The following is a 15,424-nucleotide window of genomic DNA, read 5'->3' on the forward strand; positions in this document are numbered from 1 at the left end:
GTGAGCTCACATCCCGAAAACAGAACCGAACGAACCTACGAAATGGCGTCAGACTTCATAGGCGGCAGGACATCCGCGCTCATGTTTACTGGTTTATTGTTTTTATTTCCGCGCATGTTCCTTGTTAGCAGCACAGGCGCAGCTGGCACGAATTTGCAGATGGGCATATGTTTTCTACTGCATTCTGAAGTGCTGTACATTTGAAAAACCAAGAAGAAAGGCAAAAGACGCGAAGCATTGTGGTAACTTACGACCCGCGTGCTGTGCAATAGATTCAGCACTTCGAGTCCACGTATACCGATTTCGACTTTGGGGTCAGAAAACATAATTGACAACCCAGCGTTGTACGATGGCCAGCGACATGAAAACTGTGTTCGTGACCGTTGGCACAACTTCTTTTGATGACCTAGTCGCGACAGTAGTGTCATCGCATGTGCTTAACGTAGGCCGCCTTCAGGAACGAAAGTCGAATTCTCGCGTATTACATTTCTTTCCGGTACTTTCCAGGTGTTGCGAAGCCAGGGGTACACGAAAGTGCTGATCCAAGTCGGCAAAGGTAGAAGACCTAAACTGCAAACTTGCCTTGACCCATCAGTTGAATTCTACAGCTTCAAGGATTCCATAACGAGAGATATAAACGAGGCGTCTTTGGTAATCAGTCATGCAGGTGAGGGGCATCCCAAACTTTGCCTTGTAAGACAGAAGCACGTTAAAAATTCTGCATCCAGAAATTATGTCACTGTACAACTCCAATTCCCTGACATCCCATACAGGTGGCTAATTATTTGCCATGCTTTGCAGGTGCTGGCAGCATTCTTCAGGCCCTAAGAGCAGGAAAAAGGTTGATAGCTGTTATTAATCAAGACTTGCTTGGGAACCACCAGAGCGAACTCGCAAGTCAGTTGCACAGCGATGGCTACCTTATGTACTGCACTTGCGAGTGAGTCACTTTGTATTATACAGGCTGTACTATAATGCGCTCAGTTATGTGAAGCACACACGTAGTTGCCTGTGAATCATCAGTATTTTATACTAACAGTTCGGCTTGTTCCAGGGATCTTCCAAAGACCCTGGAAGACATGGAATCAACTAGACATCGAGCTTTCCCCGAACCACACTTGAATCGTTTTCCGCAGCTTCTTGATGGCATAATGGGATGGACGTATTGAGCACGTACTAGCACAGTGAAAACTGCGGGATACTTCATACTTTTCTGGTATAATTTGAACTACTATAAGGCAGGGATACTGTTAGACATGCATTTATTCTTTTGTAAATAGTCATATTATCACCTTGTGTACATGAAACACTGAAGAACAACGTCAAGTGCCCGAAAGTGAGTGAATAAAAAAGAAAAAATGTCGGAAATTGAAGCATTTTTGTCTAGTCATGCCACTGGAATGGCGTCTTCACAGTTCAGAAACTTAGTCAAAGTTTAGTACTTGGTCAAATGTACGCTCCATTCTGGTTGAGAATAAATCTACAAAGTGCTATAACATAATGCTGCATTTATTTGCACCAGCATCTATGAAGCTGACTCCCCTGCATTTGTGATTGATGTCCCAGTGATCCAGCGATATGCCAAGTCCCACATGACTAGAGCCTGAAGTTTTCAGGAAATATTTTTTTACCAATTTGGGGATTGGGGGGGGTCAAAATCTGGGAAACCAACATGTGCTGTAAATTTATGTGAATTCGTGTGGGAAAAACTTCCAGTATGCTAAATTCGGGGAGAAATCAGGCCCCATTATTCAAACGAACTGTACTGGTTTGGTACATTGACGTAGTTGCGTTGGTTCCTACAGACGTTTCAGTGAGAGCAATTTGCCGGGTAAAAATTGGGTTTCACCCTCAAGTCCTAACCTTCAATTCAGGGTGCAAATTCGTGGAGAAAAAAAACAACAAAAAAAAACGGGTTAACAACTTCAGGCCCTACACATGATTTGTTTTACCACATTACCCTGTGGTATATTATTAGACCTTGAAGTTTTCGGGAAATATTTTTTTCTAAATTTGGGAGTAAAAATCGGGTAAATAAACATGTGCTTTAAATTCATGCAAATTCGGGTGGGAAAACTTCCAGTACGCTAAATTCGGGGAGAAATCTAGCTTGGTTACTCAAACTAACTGAACTGGTTCGGCACAAATGGTGATGTAACTGCGTTTGCTGCCAAACAAGTTAGTGTGAATACCTACAGACATTTCAGTGAGGGCAATTTGCTGGGTAAAAATTGGGTTTCACCCTAAAGAGGCAACCTTCCATTCGGGGAAGAATTGGGTTAAACCCTAAAACTTCAGGTTCTATGTATTATGGAATCAGGCTTGCAGCTGGAATAACACCTTCAATCCCCAAATATGACCAAGCAAGATGCGCACTTGCAACACACTTTTAATAACTCGCAAATACAACATAATTTACAGAATTCATCTCCACAATATGCAGACGTGGTAAACATCCCACATACAACATAAGCAACCTCTTGCCGAAGGACACAGTTCACAATGAACCTGTTTTTGTTAAGGCTTGAACATGTTTAAAAGTGCTAACAGCATATAAAAGGCCTCGTTGCATAACAAAAGCATGTTAAAGATGGCCCTTGTCTTCCTTATCAAATACCACACACTCAGCAGGGTCATTCCACAAAGATACAAATGGCTGTGTGACAATCTCGGGCCTTTGTAGAAATCTTTGACATAAGCAATCAATGCTGAATGGAAGCAAATAAAATATGCCTCGCATGAATAAGTGATGTTAGCCTGTATTAACAGCAGCGTCTGATCGCATTAGGCGTTTACGTGAGATACATAAATGCCTAGTATGATCACATCTGCAATTTGTGGTTATGAAGTACTGGCACAACAGTAGTTGCCACTATGTAGGTGTGACTTGGAGGGCTTCCTGAACCAGCAGCAAAACGTCAAAGTAATTTAAATTTTCCAGAAATATTTGATCCACAGTTGTCTGACACGAGCCTTCACTAAAAAAAAAAAAAAAAAGAAAACGTCGTAATTTCCTATCATAGTACCTCTGGTGTGGAACAGCACTGCTGAACTACAATTTTAATATGTAATGCCAGATATAAGAACAACTTGTAAAACGGACCATTTAAACTTTGTAACGTTGTATTAGTAAGAACATGTCCAGAAACAGTTTTGTTATTTAGCATCTGAGAGAAAAATTAACAAGGCCCTCGTCTTTAACTCCGCGTAACATTTTTTGAGCATAATAGCTATGCTTTTTTTTTCTCTGTTTGGCATATCAACAGGCATGTCACGAAGACGAAGGTGTGTCTGCATTCCATAATACTCCAATGTGACATAATTCCAACAAACTCGGGCGATCACCTGAGGTTTGAAGCGGCCAACCTCTCAAGTACCCTCCTGTATTCGAGCTCCACCTCGCGGTATTGTGTCTCTAATTGCTCAAACCGGTTTTCCGCATTCAGACACTGCTGGGTGGTACGGAACTCTTCTTCGGACATCACGTGACGCAGCTTCTCCATATCTGCCTTTTGTCTCTGTGCAGAATAAAGACCGATTACTGTGTGCCACCAGGCATTTGCGAAAATTCGAACCCTGGTCTTACAACTCCCATTGGATAGAAAGATCATGGCATGCATGTACAAGCCGAACAAGCATGCAAGTGTACAGCAAAGAAAATGGTTGCACGTAAGAACGACACATGAATAATAATAATGATGATGATGATGACGGAGGCTGTGGTAAAGAGTTAAAGTGCAAAAAATGGGAACTCCCCAATCCAGAACACCAATGAGTAAGGCCCCCTGGTTTTCTGCAGTGGCAAATTCAAAATTCTGCGGCAGCGGCTTGTAAATTCCGCAATTTTCCGCGACAAGCAGTCAACGGCTGCTTGAAATGGGAAACACTTTATTTTCTTGGGTAATGTGGAAACAAAAAATATTTTATAAAATTACAAATTCGAAGCACTGTTGTGGCTCAGCATTACATACATGATATCTTGTGTTCTCCTCTGACAAAGAATGCTGTCTGTCGCCTGCAATCATTTTATACTTGTTGAAAGGTCTTTCGGCATCTACAGAGTTTATAGGAACTTTATTGGAACATTATAGGAAGGAGCTTACAATACATGCCCTCTGGAAGTTACATCTTTAGGACACCCTTTTTGTTTCTGTGCTGTAGGCGTTATTTAAGAGTCTTAAAAAGGCAAACTTCCAAACATCAAATCAAAATTCCCACACTGCCACCGCTAAACTGCACATGAGAGGGACGCCGCCCCTTCCTCAGGCGAAGTATGCACAATAAACTTGGGCTAACGTTATCTTAAGCTAAACTACAATCTGTCTGTGCTGGCCCTCCAGAAGGGTGCAGTTTCGTAAAGCAGGCTTCACCTCATGCAGGGACACTTCAGGTGAAGTCTGCTTTCGGGAGGTGTCGTTCGTATTCTGCGAATAGTCGGATATTCGGAAACCCGAATAGTGGGTATTCGATTGGCGGTTGAAATAATTCAAGTGACTGATATTTCATTCGAATTCGATAACTCGAATATCCGCACACCCCTACAAATAAGGGATTCCGTGAAATTCCGTCCCAAACGAAGAATTCCGCGATATTTCGCGGAATAGCGGAAAACCCGGGGCCTTAATTACAATGACGCTTATGGGGGAACAGATAATGATATTAGCTCCAGAACTTTTGGGACTATAGGGACGATCTGAAAGATGGTGCCAAAGAACTGCACACGGGAGGGACGCCTTCCCTTCCTCAGGCGGAGTATGTGCAATAAACTTGGGCTAACTTTATCTTAAGCTAAACTACAATCTGTCTGTGCTGGCCCTGCAGCAATGTGCAGTTTCGTAAAGCAGGCTTCACCTCATACAGGGAAGCGTCAGGTGCAGCCCACCTTCAGGAGATGTCGTTCATGTTCTGGGAACAGTCGGATATCGGAAATCCGAATATTGGGTATTCGATTCGCCAATGAAATACTTCGAGTTTTTGATATTGGATTCAAATTCGAGAACTCGAATATCCGCACACCCCTAAAAATAAGGGGCTCAGTGAAATTCCGTGCCAAACGAAGGATTCCGCGATATTTTCGCAGAATCGTGGAACTATTCGCGAATCGAATAGTTCGAGCGTTTGATATTCGATTCGAATTCGAGAATTCGAATATTCGCACACCCCTACTTTTTTTACCACTAACCCTCGCGTGCATTAAGTAATGCTGCAAAGATTACTGTCGCAACTCCTTTAAGAAAGTAGCCGGGCTGGCGCATGTAACTTATGCGTAAAGTAAGTTTTACTTCTCGCAAAATTTGGGGAGTTTGATCAAGCATTATCTCAGGCACTCTATTAGAGTTTCTTGTTTCTAAATAATGCATACAACAAAAGATGAGAAATAAATAATAAAATAAATAAATATGACAAATCAATCAGTCCAATATAAAAATTTGACTGTGCTTTGACATGGTGTACAGCTTGGGACAAAAGTTTACGGAACACCGGGGTGTCGCATTTCTCCATTCGAGCGACACCCTAGCAGTAAAGAGGAGTGGACACACATAGTGAGAGATGGATAACTAGTCACCCGTTTCTTATTCGATATCTTCCCGATAGTTAGCAAGGGGTCGCCCCGACTACGAAATGTGTTTTTTTGTCATTTTTCGCGAGTTGATCCCGCGTACCTCCTTAACCGAACCGAAAACTGGTACTAATAACATTCCAGTTAGGCACCTTGTCTTTAGTAAGGTGGCCAGATGGTAATTTAGAACATGCAAGAGCATTAAAAAAGAATTACATATTGCAAGCATGCAAAGTGGACAGCTCTGAAGGATGCCACACAATTGCCAGTGGTGATCACAGGAAAATGTTCACAACGCGAGATGAATTATTAGACCCTCGTGTTTTCACGTTTTGCGTTTGGGGGGAATCCGTGAAAGTGTGCACGCGCGCGTGTGTGTGTGTCAAAAATAGGTTTTTATTTCGGGAGCTGCTAAACGGGTAAAATCGGGGCAATGTCGGTAGAAAAAGCAGCAGATAGAGAAAGCCTGCTCACTCGTCGACATGACGTAACAACTAAGAGTCAGCCAATCGGGATCATGTTTTCAATGGCTGTAGCCAATCACGAACGTGCTTTCAGCGGTCGTAGCCGTGGAGACGAACCACCGTCGTCTGCAAGTAGTGATTGAACGTCCTCGCATACTAAATGGGAAAACGTTAGCGCAAAACAGTCCCATATCTTTCTCTCAAGATTGATTTATTGATTTTCCGGAAAGCTTGTTGCATTTTGTCTACAGATGCAATTTTAGAGGTTCTAAGTTAGGTGCAATCACTTGCGAGTTCTTGAATTCGCAGAACGGCGAATCGCAGTAGCAGATGAATTCTGACTTTATATGTCCACGTAGCGAAGGAGGGAGAGGAGGCAATAAGCAGGCCTTCTGTATCTAAGTGTCGATGGTTTACCATTCTCTGGTGCCAGTATTAGTGGCTCAATTTGCACTTTGGCATGTTTTTTTTTCTTTCTTTTTTTCGGGGGGGGGGGGGGGGGGGGGGGGGGTACCTGAAGTGATCAATTGAATTGAACTGAATTTCATGAAATCCCTATGAATTTTGCATAGACCCTCGTTTTTTTATGTTTTTGAAAAATCTTCGTTAAATATCTGGTTTTATTTCGGAAGCCGAGAAATGGGGTAAAAATCGGGCTACATGCCAGGTGGAAAAGCAGATTTTCGGGTGGAAAATAATCTTTAAAAAGCTTGTATAATAATCTGCAGCTTTTGTCGTTTAACAGCCATGGGTGGAGGAAAGGACATCGTAAAATGCGGACTTTAAAGACTCGGCATTACAAAACCAGGGTTATACCATGCAGCGAGGTTCTTACCTGATACGGGGCGTTCAACCTGTTCTTGACTTCCAGCCTGTACATTTTATACTGACCGGGGTTGCTTGTGTTTGTCACATGAAGGCGGAGCATTTCGTAGACTTTTCGTGCTTGACGCTGAGCAATTGAGATGTGTATTACTAACACTGAACAGATACATATCATACAGAAAATAACAAGCACTGACAGGAGTGTGAATAAAGTTTGTATATGTTTGTTCACATCATATGCTTGCTGATTCTACACTATATTTCATTATTCCTTTAATTTGGAAAAACAAATAAAAATGTGTCGCTTGGGTAAATGTGGAAAATTTCAACTTGACTAAGAATCTGCATACCATTGTAGCTGAATAGGGGAGAACTTGTACACTGCATCTCGATTGTGCATAGAGCCTGAAGTTTTTGGGAAATATTTTTTTTCTAAATTCGGGGGTAAAAATCGGGTAAATAAGCATCTGAATTCATGCAAATTCGGGTGGAAAAACTTCCATTATGCAAAATCCGGGGAGAAATCGGGCTCAACTACTGAAACTAACTGTAATACAGGGTGTGTGCAGAAAAACATGACCCGCATTTTTACATGTAACTCGTTGTCTACTTAGCCGAGGAACTTCCGGTGGCACACGACGGCGTATTTATGCGTCCGAAAGCTACAAAAAAATCCTGGAAGCCATACTCAGTGTGAAAAAATAAACAGAGCGCGAAAACATGGGCTTCCATGCATTAGAATAGGGCGGTCATGACAGTGCATTGTAGTGCATTTCCGTCTCATGAGAGTTATGTGCAGGCACCGCTAGGGGTACTACCGATGAGCATCCATGTGGGACATCGTTTCGATTTATGCACCGATAGCTCCCCTAGCGGTACTTGAACACAACTCTCCTACGTGCACCATGTTGCCCTTTCACATACACCCTGTTGTCCACCATGTTGCCCTATTCTGATGCACGGAAGCCGACGTTTTCGTTGTTCCGTTTATTTTTTAAGCTGGGTATGGCTTCCACAATTTTTCTACAGATTTCGCACGCATAAATGCGCCATCGTGCGCCACCGGAAGTTCGTTAGTTAGGTAGGCAACAAGCTATGTGCCTAAATGGGGGTCATGTTTTTCTGCACACACCCTGTAGTTTGGTACAAACAGTGATGTAAACTGAATTTGCTGTCAAACAAGTTAGTGTTTGTTCCTACAGACGTCTCAGTGCGGGCAATTTGGCGAGTAAAAATTGGGTATCGCCTTAAGGAGGCAACCTTCAACTCTGGGTGCAAATTTCCCATACTCCTGACCCACCTTCCGCGAAACTGGGTTGGCGAGCCTTTTTGTTCACAATAACACCTTTTACTGTTCTTAAACTGTTAGAGGTCACTTATCCGTCTGCCCAGCTATTCGTTGTACACAGACACGTGGCACCATATCTCCTTTCCCCTTCCCTTTCTTTGTACAGCAGTGTGTTTAGTCGTGCATATGTCTGTACTATATATACTTATGTGTGTCACCACTTCACTTTGTACCTGAGGAAGCGTGGACCTCCACGCGAAAGCTTGTACAAATTAAACTTAAACAAAAAATCTTCAGTGTCGGTTTCTGTATTTTGTTTATGTGATCTACAGGACTTGACTCCCCCTCTTGGTATACGCTTCTGGTGCAAATTCGGGGAAGAATCGGGTTAAACCTTAAAACTTCAGGCTCTAATTGTGCAGAATGTAGTCAGACTGATTTTTCGGACTCCATATAGTCAGACTTGATTCTTCAGATAAAACTATTGGCACCGTCGAATGCCTCATAAAGTTGATGTACTTCCCCTTCCAATGATTTTTTAAATTCCGCGTTGGCTACGCGAAGCAACTGCACCTACGAGAGGCGTACAGAAGTGCACAGATGGAGAGAGGACAGCAGGAAGGGAGTGGGAGACGGACATGGGGGCACCCCTTGCAATATTCTCGAACGTTTCTTAAAAGAACAGCTCAATTTTTAACACACAGTTCGCTCATGCGCTAGCACTAGTGGGCTGAGGACAGTTCCCACCTTAGATATGATACTGTGAGCTTGTGGTACAAGTGAATCAGTCTCTCCCTTGAGAATAATCATATAATCACCAACAAAGCAGAAGGTTTTTACCACTCCTACAGCCTGCAGCACACTAGACAAGGACCTATCCATCTTAGTCAACAGTAGGTCACTGAGAATGGGAGCAATACAAGGCCCAATATATATACACTCCTTCCTTATGAAGATACGACCACCCATCCCACTGAATAAAGGAAGGCCTGAGATAGGAAATGAGTTGCGCCTGTCCTCATCTGTTCTCTCGTCATCTGTGCTTTCCCACTGCGCTACCCAGTCAATGATGATCTTCTGCAAACTAGCCTAAACTTCCACCCATCTGATGAGTTGTGATGTAAAAACGACGATAAAACCAGAGACACGGAACAGAAAAAAAGACACCACGACACGTTCTCAAAAGAGTTGTGATGTGTTATCCCATGCTCGTGCAGCAGAACAGACACACACAGAGTTTTCAAGTATACTGTAGGAAAAAAAAAAAAAGACTTGGGAAAAGTTTATTTGTTCCACTGACGAAAAATTCAGACTTGTCGACAATTCAGATTTATTCTATGGGGGCCTATAGATAGCCTTTGGATTTATTCTACAGAAGTTAAAAAAATCTGTCCTTGACAGCATCGTGAGTTTCATGTCTGACACTGCATAGAGGGATTTGTACGGTTAACATTGTGTCTCTGCCACAACACAACTACTTCATTCTTCTCCCAGCCCTGTCATTCGGACCTGCTTTTTCTGCACCCCCCCTCCCCCTCCTTCATGCAAATGTTTTATCACCACTGTTCTGCACCACAATCAACAAATAGCACATGTACAATGTCACAAGTAATTGCTGTCGTTACCTTGTTAAGCTTCAGCTTTTCCTGTGCTTCTTTCCTCATTTCTTCTGAAAAACCTTTATGCAGCTTTTTTGGACTGTACGACGCCAGCTTTAAGCAGTTTCTTGCATCCACAAAGTCCCTCAGCCGAGTGAATGCCTCGGAGGGATCCTCCACTGTAAGCGGGAATAGACAATAATTAAAAGCCTATGCACACCTAGTGTATTATTAGAGCCTGAAGTTTTAGGGTTTTACCCGATTCTTCCCCGAATTGAAGGCTGCCTCTTTAGGGTGAAACCAGGTGAAACCCAATTTTTACCCGGCAAATTGCCCTCACTGGGATGTCTGTAGGAATGCAGTAACTTACTTGTTTGGCAGAAAAATGCAGTTACATCACCGTTTGTACCAAACCGCTACAGTTAGTTTGAATAACTGAACCAGATTTGTCCCCGAATTTAGCGTACTGGAAGTTTATTCACCCAAATTTGCATGAATTTAGTGCACGTTTATTTACCCGATTTTTACCCCCCCCCCCCCCCCCAATTGTAGGGAAAAATATTTCCCGAAAACTTCAGGCTCTATGTATTGGTAATAAACGAGAACTTATCATACCGGTGACATCCACCACACTAGGCTCTTTGAGGTAATAATTGTATATTGCCTGCAAAAGCTCTGCCCCCAGTCCATGCTTTTGAAATGGTGGAAGGATTAGCATTTGACTGAAACAGACGAACTCTCCATAAGAGCAATTAGCGGCGGAGGTCGGACAAGATTACCTTATTCTGGGTCTCATGTTTGCTGGGTAGGCGTAGTACCGGTACACGGTGGCGTATCCAGCAAATAGGTAGTACGTGGCGCCTCCTATAATCTTCTTCTCGTGTCTGTCAAAGAAAGCGGTAGAACGGGGACATGTAACAAGAAATATCAAGATGTTTTTTTTATAGATTTTCCAATAAGCTAGGCTGACATAGTGGAGAGTTGGGCTAGGTGGTTAGACATGGCAAAAAACTACGAGCGAGACACACAATGACGACATCGGAAGAAGCCTGTCAGGTGTCACGGAGCAGTAGATGACGCAATTAAACATAGAGGGACATTGCAGTGAAGAACTTGACAGGTATGAAGAAATCAAAATGAATGCTTGCACAGAAGGTAAATAGACTGAACCCGAACTCCCCCCGCACCACGTGAGGGGGGGTCCCCGAAATCCACCATTACGAATAAACGTTTAAGAATAAAACATTCAAGAATAATCTGCTTAAAAACACACAGTTAAAAATATATCTCCTAAAATAAACCGCTTACTATCCTTGCTTAGAGATCACCGTTTAATAATCCACCATTAAAAATAAACTGTTTCAAAATCCCCTCACCATCTAGCACGGAGGCGGACTGATTGCAATTTACGCCGGGTTATATCGTGTTATGTTAGTTTAGTTTGGTTTCGGTTAGTTTGGGATAGTTTAGGCTACTTTGGTCCTGTGAGGTTAGGTTAAGCCCCTTGCTTGCAGTTCACCTTGATTTGGGCCACACCACGACTCTAGCAACTGTAGGGTGGATTTACGGGGATTCCGAAACGATTTATTTTTAACGATATATTCTTAACCGTGGATTCCTTAGCGTTTATATTTAAACGGGGATATTTCGCCGATTATTTTTGTGCGTTTATTTTTAAGCGTATATTCTGGGAGATATATTTTTAACAGTGGGTACTTACGCCTTTATTTTTGAAAGATTATTTTTAATGGTTTCAAACGGGATGCACAGACAGGGGAACCAGGATATAAAACAAAATATAGAGGAGAAGGAGGAATGCATGTCATCTCCAGCGAAGTCGCAGCCGACGGAGCGTACTGCAACAGGACCGGCATCGGAGGAAAACCCCATTGAGCCCGACGTCCATTCAAGCTGTGAAGATAGCCGCCGTGTTGAAACCACGACCGACTAGATTATAACGACCATGTCATCATGATTGGACAATGGAAATTTGATGGAGTTTTTGTGTGTGTTTTTTATGTAAGGCTTATGCAGAAGGATGATATGAAGGGATGAAGGGTGTGAAAGACACCCTAGTTGAGGGCTAAAACTGCCTCATATGCTGCAAATGTTATTCAAAATTCCATCAACACGCGAATGTGGTACACAACGTTCGTAACCCTTTTGGCCATGTGGTTTGTGTTTGGGTCAGGCTCCAGCTGTGAGTTGCGTTTCTAACTTCGTAGCACAAAACCTATTTTCGTTTCCTTGCGGCCTTGATTTGCCTACTGTGGGCCTGTGGTGGTCTGGGCATGACAAAAAGCAGGTACTGTACTAGTACGAGATGTACCCATTATTTTACTAACATTTTCTCAGCTCTTCTGCTTGCCTAACGTGAAAAAATGTAACGTGAAAAAAAAAAAAAAGAAAAAAGAAATCGTATTTAAAAATCTATTTGACTGGACATCATGGTGTCAACACCTATTTATCTAGTGGGAGATTTCACCATTACTTCTGAGCACATTTATCGAATTTAATTTGCACAAATGTAATTTTCCGAATTTATCTCAGAAATTTGCCGAGTCATCCTCACGTTTTTCTTTTACAGAAACAGAAAGCCCATGCCGGATTTACCCCACCGCATTGTAAAATATATTCCCTACTGCTTCGGTAATAGCTGGGACAAAAAAAAAAAAAAAGCAAAAAAACATCATTTCGAAGCGCAAAAATTTTCAGCGGAGCTCAGTTCTCCATCAAATTAATGCAAGATATGGGGGAAGAAAGTTGGTCATCAGCCCCATCCTATTTCCTTCTCACTCTTCTTTCAGATACCCTTGAGCAAGGCGACAAAAGAAAGGGACACAGACAACCACGAGGCAACTTCCAACGGTTTACTGACACTGAAATGGAACAAACACACATTCTAACCTGCACTCCCCATATGACATTCTGTCACAGATAACACTTGGTGCCAAACAGGGATTTCACCTGAACCAACAACCTTTCTTTATCACTTCTTCTTGCTTCTTAGTAAGCATGGCGGTGGGGGCACTAACACAATCTCTACCTTGTTCTACAATGAGTTGCGTTTCCACAATCTGCCTGATATGCACATCCTTTGACTTAAACTTGATCTCAGTCTTTCTTTTGTAGCCTTGCTCAAGGATATGTACCAACCGGCCCCATACACTCTGTGTCTTTCAGATAACTTTGCCCTGCAACCATACTGCTGTTATCAGCAGAAGCTTATAGATAAGGGATAGTAAGTGGACAGATACAGGGCCTCCTGGCATGGCTTCTTTGGGAGATCTGAGCACTGCTGGCAATTTGCTCCTAGGACCGATGCTTTTCTCTCTCTTTTTTTTTTGTGCTCATTACCACTGTGTTAGTGAATGCATCTCCCAATAGGACGGGGTAAATCTGGCATGCGCCTTCTGTTTCCGTAAAAAAAAAACGTGACGTTGCAAAGTTTGGAGCTCAATTGGGAAAATTCAATTTCCCCCCCAAGACAAACAGCATTTTTTTTTGTTGAAACACACCGTATAACTCATTATATATCATGTACATCTTAAATAAATAAATGCTAGATATCAAAGTACTGTCGACTTAACGTGTTTGTGAGAATGTTGGCACAACTTTTCCTGCAGTGCGCAGAACCTTTACTTCTGTACTCCGGAGCTGAACCGAAAACCAAACCAAAACCTCTCAACCTGATCCGAACCCGTAAATTTTTCCGTTCAACACGCAAGCGGCAGGTTACGTACGCTGTCACGTCGTACTTCTTAAAACTAGAAATTAATTTACTAGAAATAATTAATTAATTAATTAATTCTTAGAAATTTTTTATGATACCGAGTGTCACATACAGAAACAGTATGTTGGGAGAGCATGAAGCGAGAAACATAGCTTGCAATGGAATCGATTAGGTGGGATTCCGAAGACACAACATTTTGTCAGTAATGGGATCTTAAGCGCATGCTTAGGCCAATACTCACAATACAAAATACTCCCATCTTTCATCATCCGAGTCAATGTACGATGCAGCGTCGATATACCACAGGATGAAAGTCTGCATTCTGGCATGGTAGTCGACGAAACCAGGTACTTTTGTATCTACCTTGTAGATCTCAAAGGTACGACAGCCCGGGTTGCCTTAAAAAGGATCCATGTCACTTAGTGTTCGTATGGGGATAATGTGCGCATTACACGTTAGCACGATACATAGCATGCCACGTAGTGTAAAAACAAGCCATTCACCGAAACTGCAGTTTCAACCACATGCACGATAAGTACCTTTCTTGAAAGTGAAGGAATGCTGCAGAACACCAAAAGGCTTGAACTGAGATTCTTTCGAAAGGATCGATGAAAAATGATCCAGGTTGCTATAAAAACCTGGGGGCAGCTTCTCTGTGACCATTCCTACCACATCATCTGGCTGTAATCGAAGTTAAATAAATCGTGAAACAAATGTGAATGCAACAAAGCATGGAATCATCTGCACCGAATAGACGCAAGCACTGCAAAGAACATTCATGTCATACCTTAACACCGTCACTCTTTTTGACACTGATCTTCTCCGCATACTTCACTGAGACATAAATGTTGAGGCTGCATGCAGTGTAGTAAATTTTCACCCTGAGGTTTCGGTAACCAAAGATATTCTCCCTGTGAAAGGCAAGTCATGTGAGAACGCTGCACAAGTTGCATGGTTGTATTTTTTGATACCGGTTTATGACCCAAAATTAAGCCTGTTGGGGCTCTATGCTAGCACTTAAATACAATGAATTGTAACGTGCTGTAAATTCTCTGCACATGGTCATACCCTTCTCCAAATATCTGGTGTGACATCTCGGGGGCGAAGCCAAGACTGTCATTGTCCAGGTCTTCGGCGGTTCGGACTAAATAAGCGAATGGACAAGAAAACACTATGCAGTCCACCTCTGAACTAGGAAATAAAAAGCAAGGTGCAATACCTAGCTTGAATTCGACAACGTCGTTCCCAGAAGCAATGTATGCATCCAGAGCTCCTTTGGACAAGGAGACTACTGAAAAGGGATATGGTTTAGTGCGACAGATTTTGAGCTTTATATTGCGTCTGTGGTTGTTACATTGTTGTGTGTGTGTGTTAAGAACGAAATACAACAGCGCGACCAATGTGGGAGGAACCTGAGAAATGGTGTCATGCACGAACCACTTAATGCAGTTAACAAAAGCACAGGGTTCGCTAAGCAATGAATACTAGTTGAATACAGGAGAAAGAATAAAGTGTGACAAACAAGAACCGGGCGCAGAAACAGAAGCTTGTGAAGCACAGTTGCGAGCATTTTTTTGTGGCTGGATATTCTGACACGTGGCGTTCGGTGATCGTGCAAATGTAAGGTGTGCATGTAGACATGACTATATTACACCATTTCTGCGCGCGTATAGTATCCTGAAACTGTTCAAGTTCAGGAAAGCAACGCAATAAACATTGGTGCTAAACGGATAGCCAACGTCTTCACAGGGTTCACTTGAACAAACGTTTAAAGTGACATGCACTTAATTGCAACTCAAAATGTGTACTTCAAAATGTCTGCGTTGAAAGACGCACGACGGGCAGTAACGTAGACAGTTTCGTTATACATTTATGCGTTTAAAAGCGAATATCGGAGCTCACCCGCCATGTTCTCAACAGTTTCCCGCCGTGTTCTGTTCGGGAAGTGACGTCGAG

General features: G+C 42.6%; 2 protein-coding genes across 4 annotated transcripts; one reads left to right on the top strand and one right to left on the bottom strand.

The window, feature by feature from the left end:
• The first annotated feature begins 53 nt into the window (after window positions 1-53).
• Window positions 54-1,368, top strand: LOC135374742 (UDP-N-acetylglucosamine transferase subunit ALG13 homolog). Its single transcript, XM_064607668.1, has 4 exons — window positions 54-442; window positions 508-667; window positions 802-940; window positions 1,055-1,368. Exons 1-4 carry the CDS (start codon window positions 350-352, stop codon window positions 1,167-1,169), a joined length of 507 nt encoding a protein of 168 aa, XP_064463738.1. The 5' UTR covers window positions 54-349; the 3' UTR covers window positions 1,170-1,368.
• Window positions 1,369-2,371: 1,003 nt separating this feature from the next.
• Window positions 2,372-15,422, bottom strand: LOC135374741 (histone acetyltransferase type B catalytic subunit-like). 3 transcript variants are annotated; one of them, XM_064607665.1, is made up of 11 exons: window positions 15,371-15,422; window positions 14,688-14,759; window positions 14,537-14,612; window positions 14,256-14,379; window positions 14,008-14,149; window positions 13,710-13,866; window positions 10,515-10,619; window positions 10,351-10,457; window positions 9,763-9,914; window positions 6,860-6,976; window positions 2,372-3,518 (listed from the first exon to the last, which is right to left on the bottom strand). In XM_064607665.1, the coding sequence occupies exons 1-11, from the start codon at window positions 15,375-15,377 to the stop codon at window positions 3,342-3,344; spliced, it is 1,236 nt and encodes a 411-aa protein (XP_064463735.1). In that variant the 5' UTR covers window positions 15,378-15,422; the 3' UTR covers window positions 2,372-3,341. The 3 variants fall into 3 exon arrangements, with proteins under 3 accessions (XP_064463735.1, XP_064463736.1, XP_064463737.1); XM_064607666.1 differs by having other exon boundaries at window positions 14,688-14,756; window positions 15,371-15,407; XM_064607667.1 differs by lacking the exon at window positions 15,371-15,422 and adding an exon at window positions 15,277-15,292.
• Between the last annotated feature and the right edge of the window lie 2 nt (window positions 15,423-15,424).

Source organism: Ornithodoros turicata, unplaced genomic scaffold (assembly GCF_037126465.1).
Source record: "Ornithodoros turicata isolate Travis unplaced genomic scaffold, ASM3712646v1 ctg00000746.1, whole genome shotgun sequence".
NCBI lineage: Eukaryota > Metazoa > Arthropoda > Arachnida > Ixodida > Argasidae > Ornithodoros > Ornithodoros turicata.

Coding starts and splice junctions, on each gene's coding strand:
- LOC135374741 (XM_064607665.1), bottom strand. Junction 14,150..14,255: donor AAAAGAGTGACGGTGTTAAG/GTATGACATGAA, acceptor CTTCGATTACAG/CCAGATGATGTGGTAGGAAT. Junction 3,519..6,859: donor GGTTGAACGCCCCGTATCAG/GTAAGAACCTCG, acceptor TATTCTGCACAG/AGACAAAAGGCAGATATGGA.
- LOC135374742 (XM_064607668.1), top strand. CDS start 350: ATGGCCAGCGACATGAAAACTGTGTTCGTGACCGTTGGCACAACTTCT. Junction 443..507: donor TGTCATCGCATGTGCTTAAC/GTAGGCCGCCTT, acceptor GGTACTTTCCAG/GTGTTGCGAAGCCAGGGGTA. Junction 668..801: donor TTTGGTAATCAGTCATGCAG/GTGAGGGGCATC, acceptor CATGCTTTGCAG/GTGCTGGCAGCATTCTTCAG.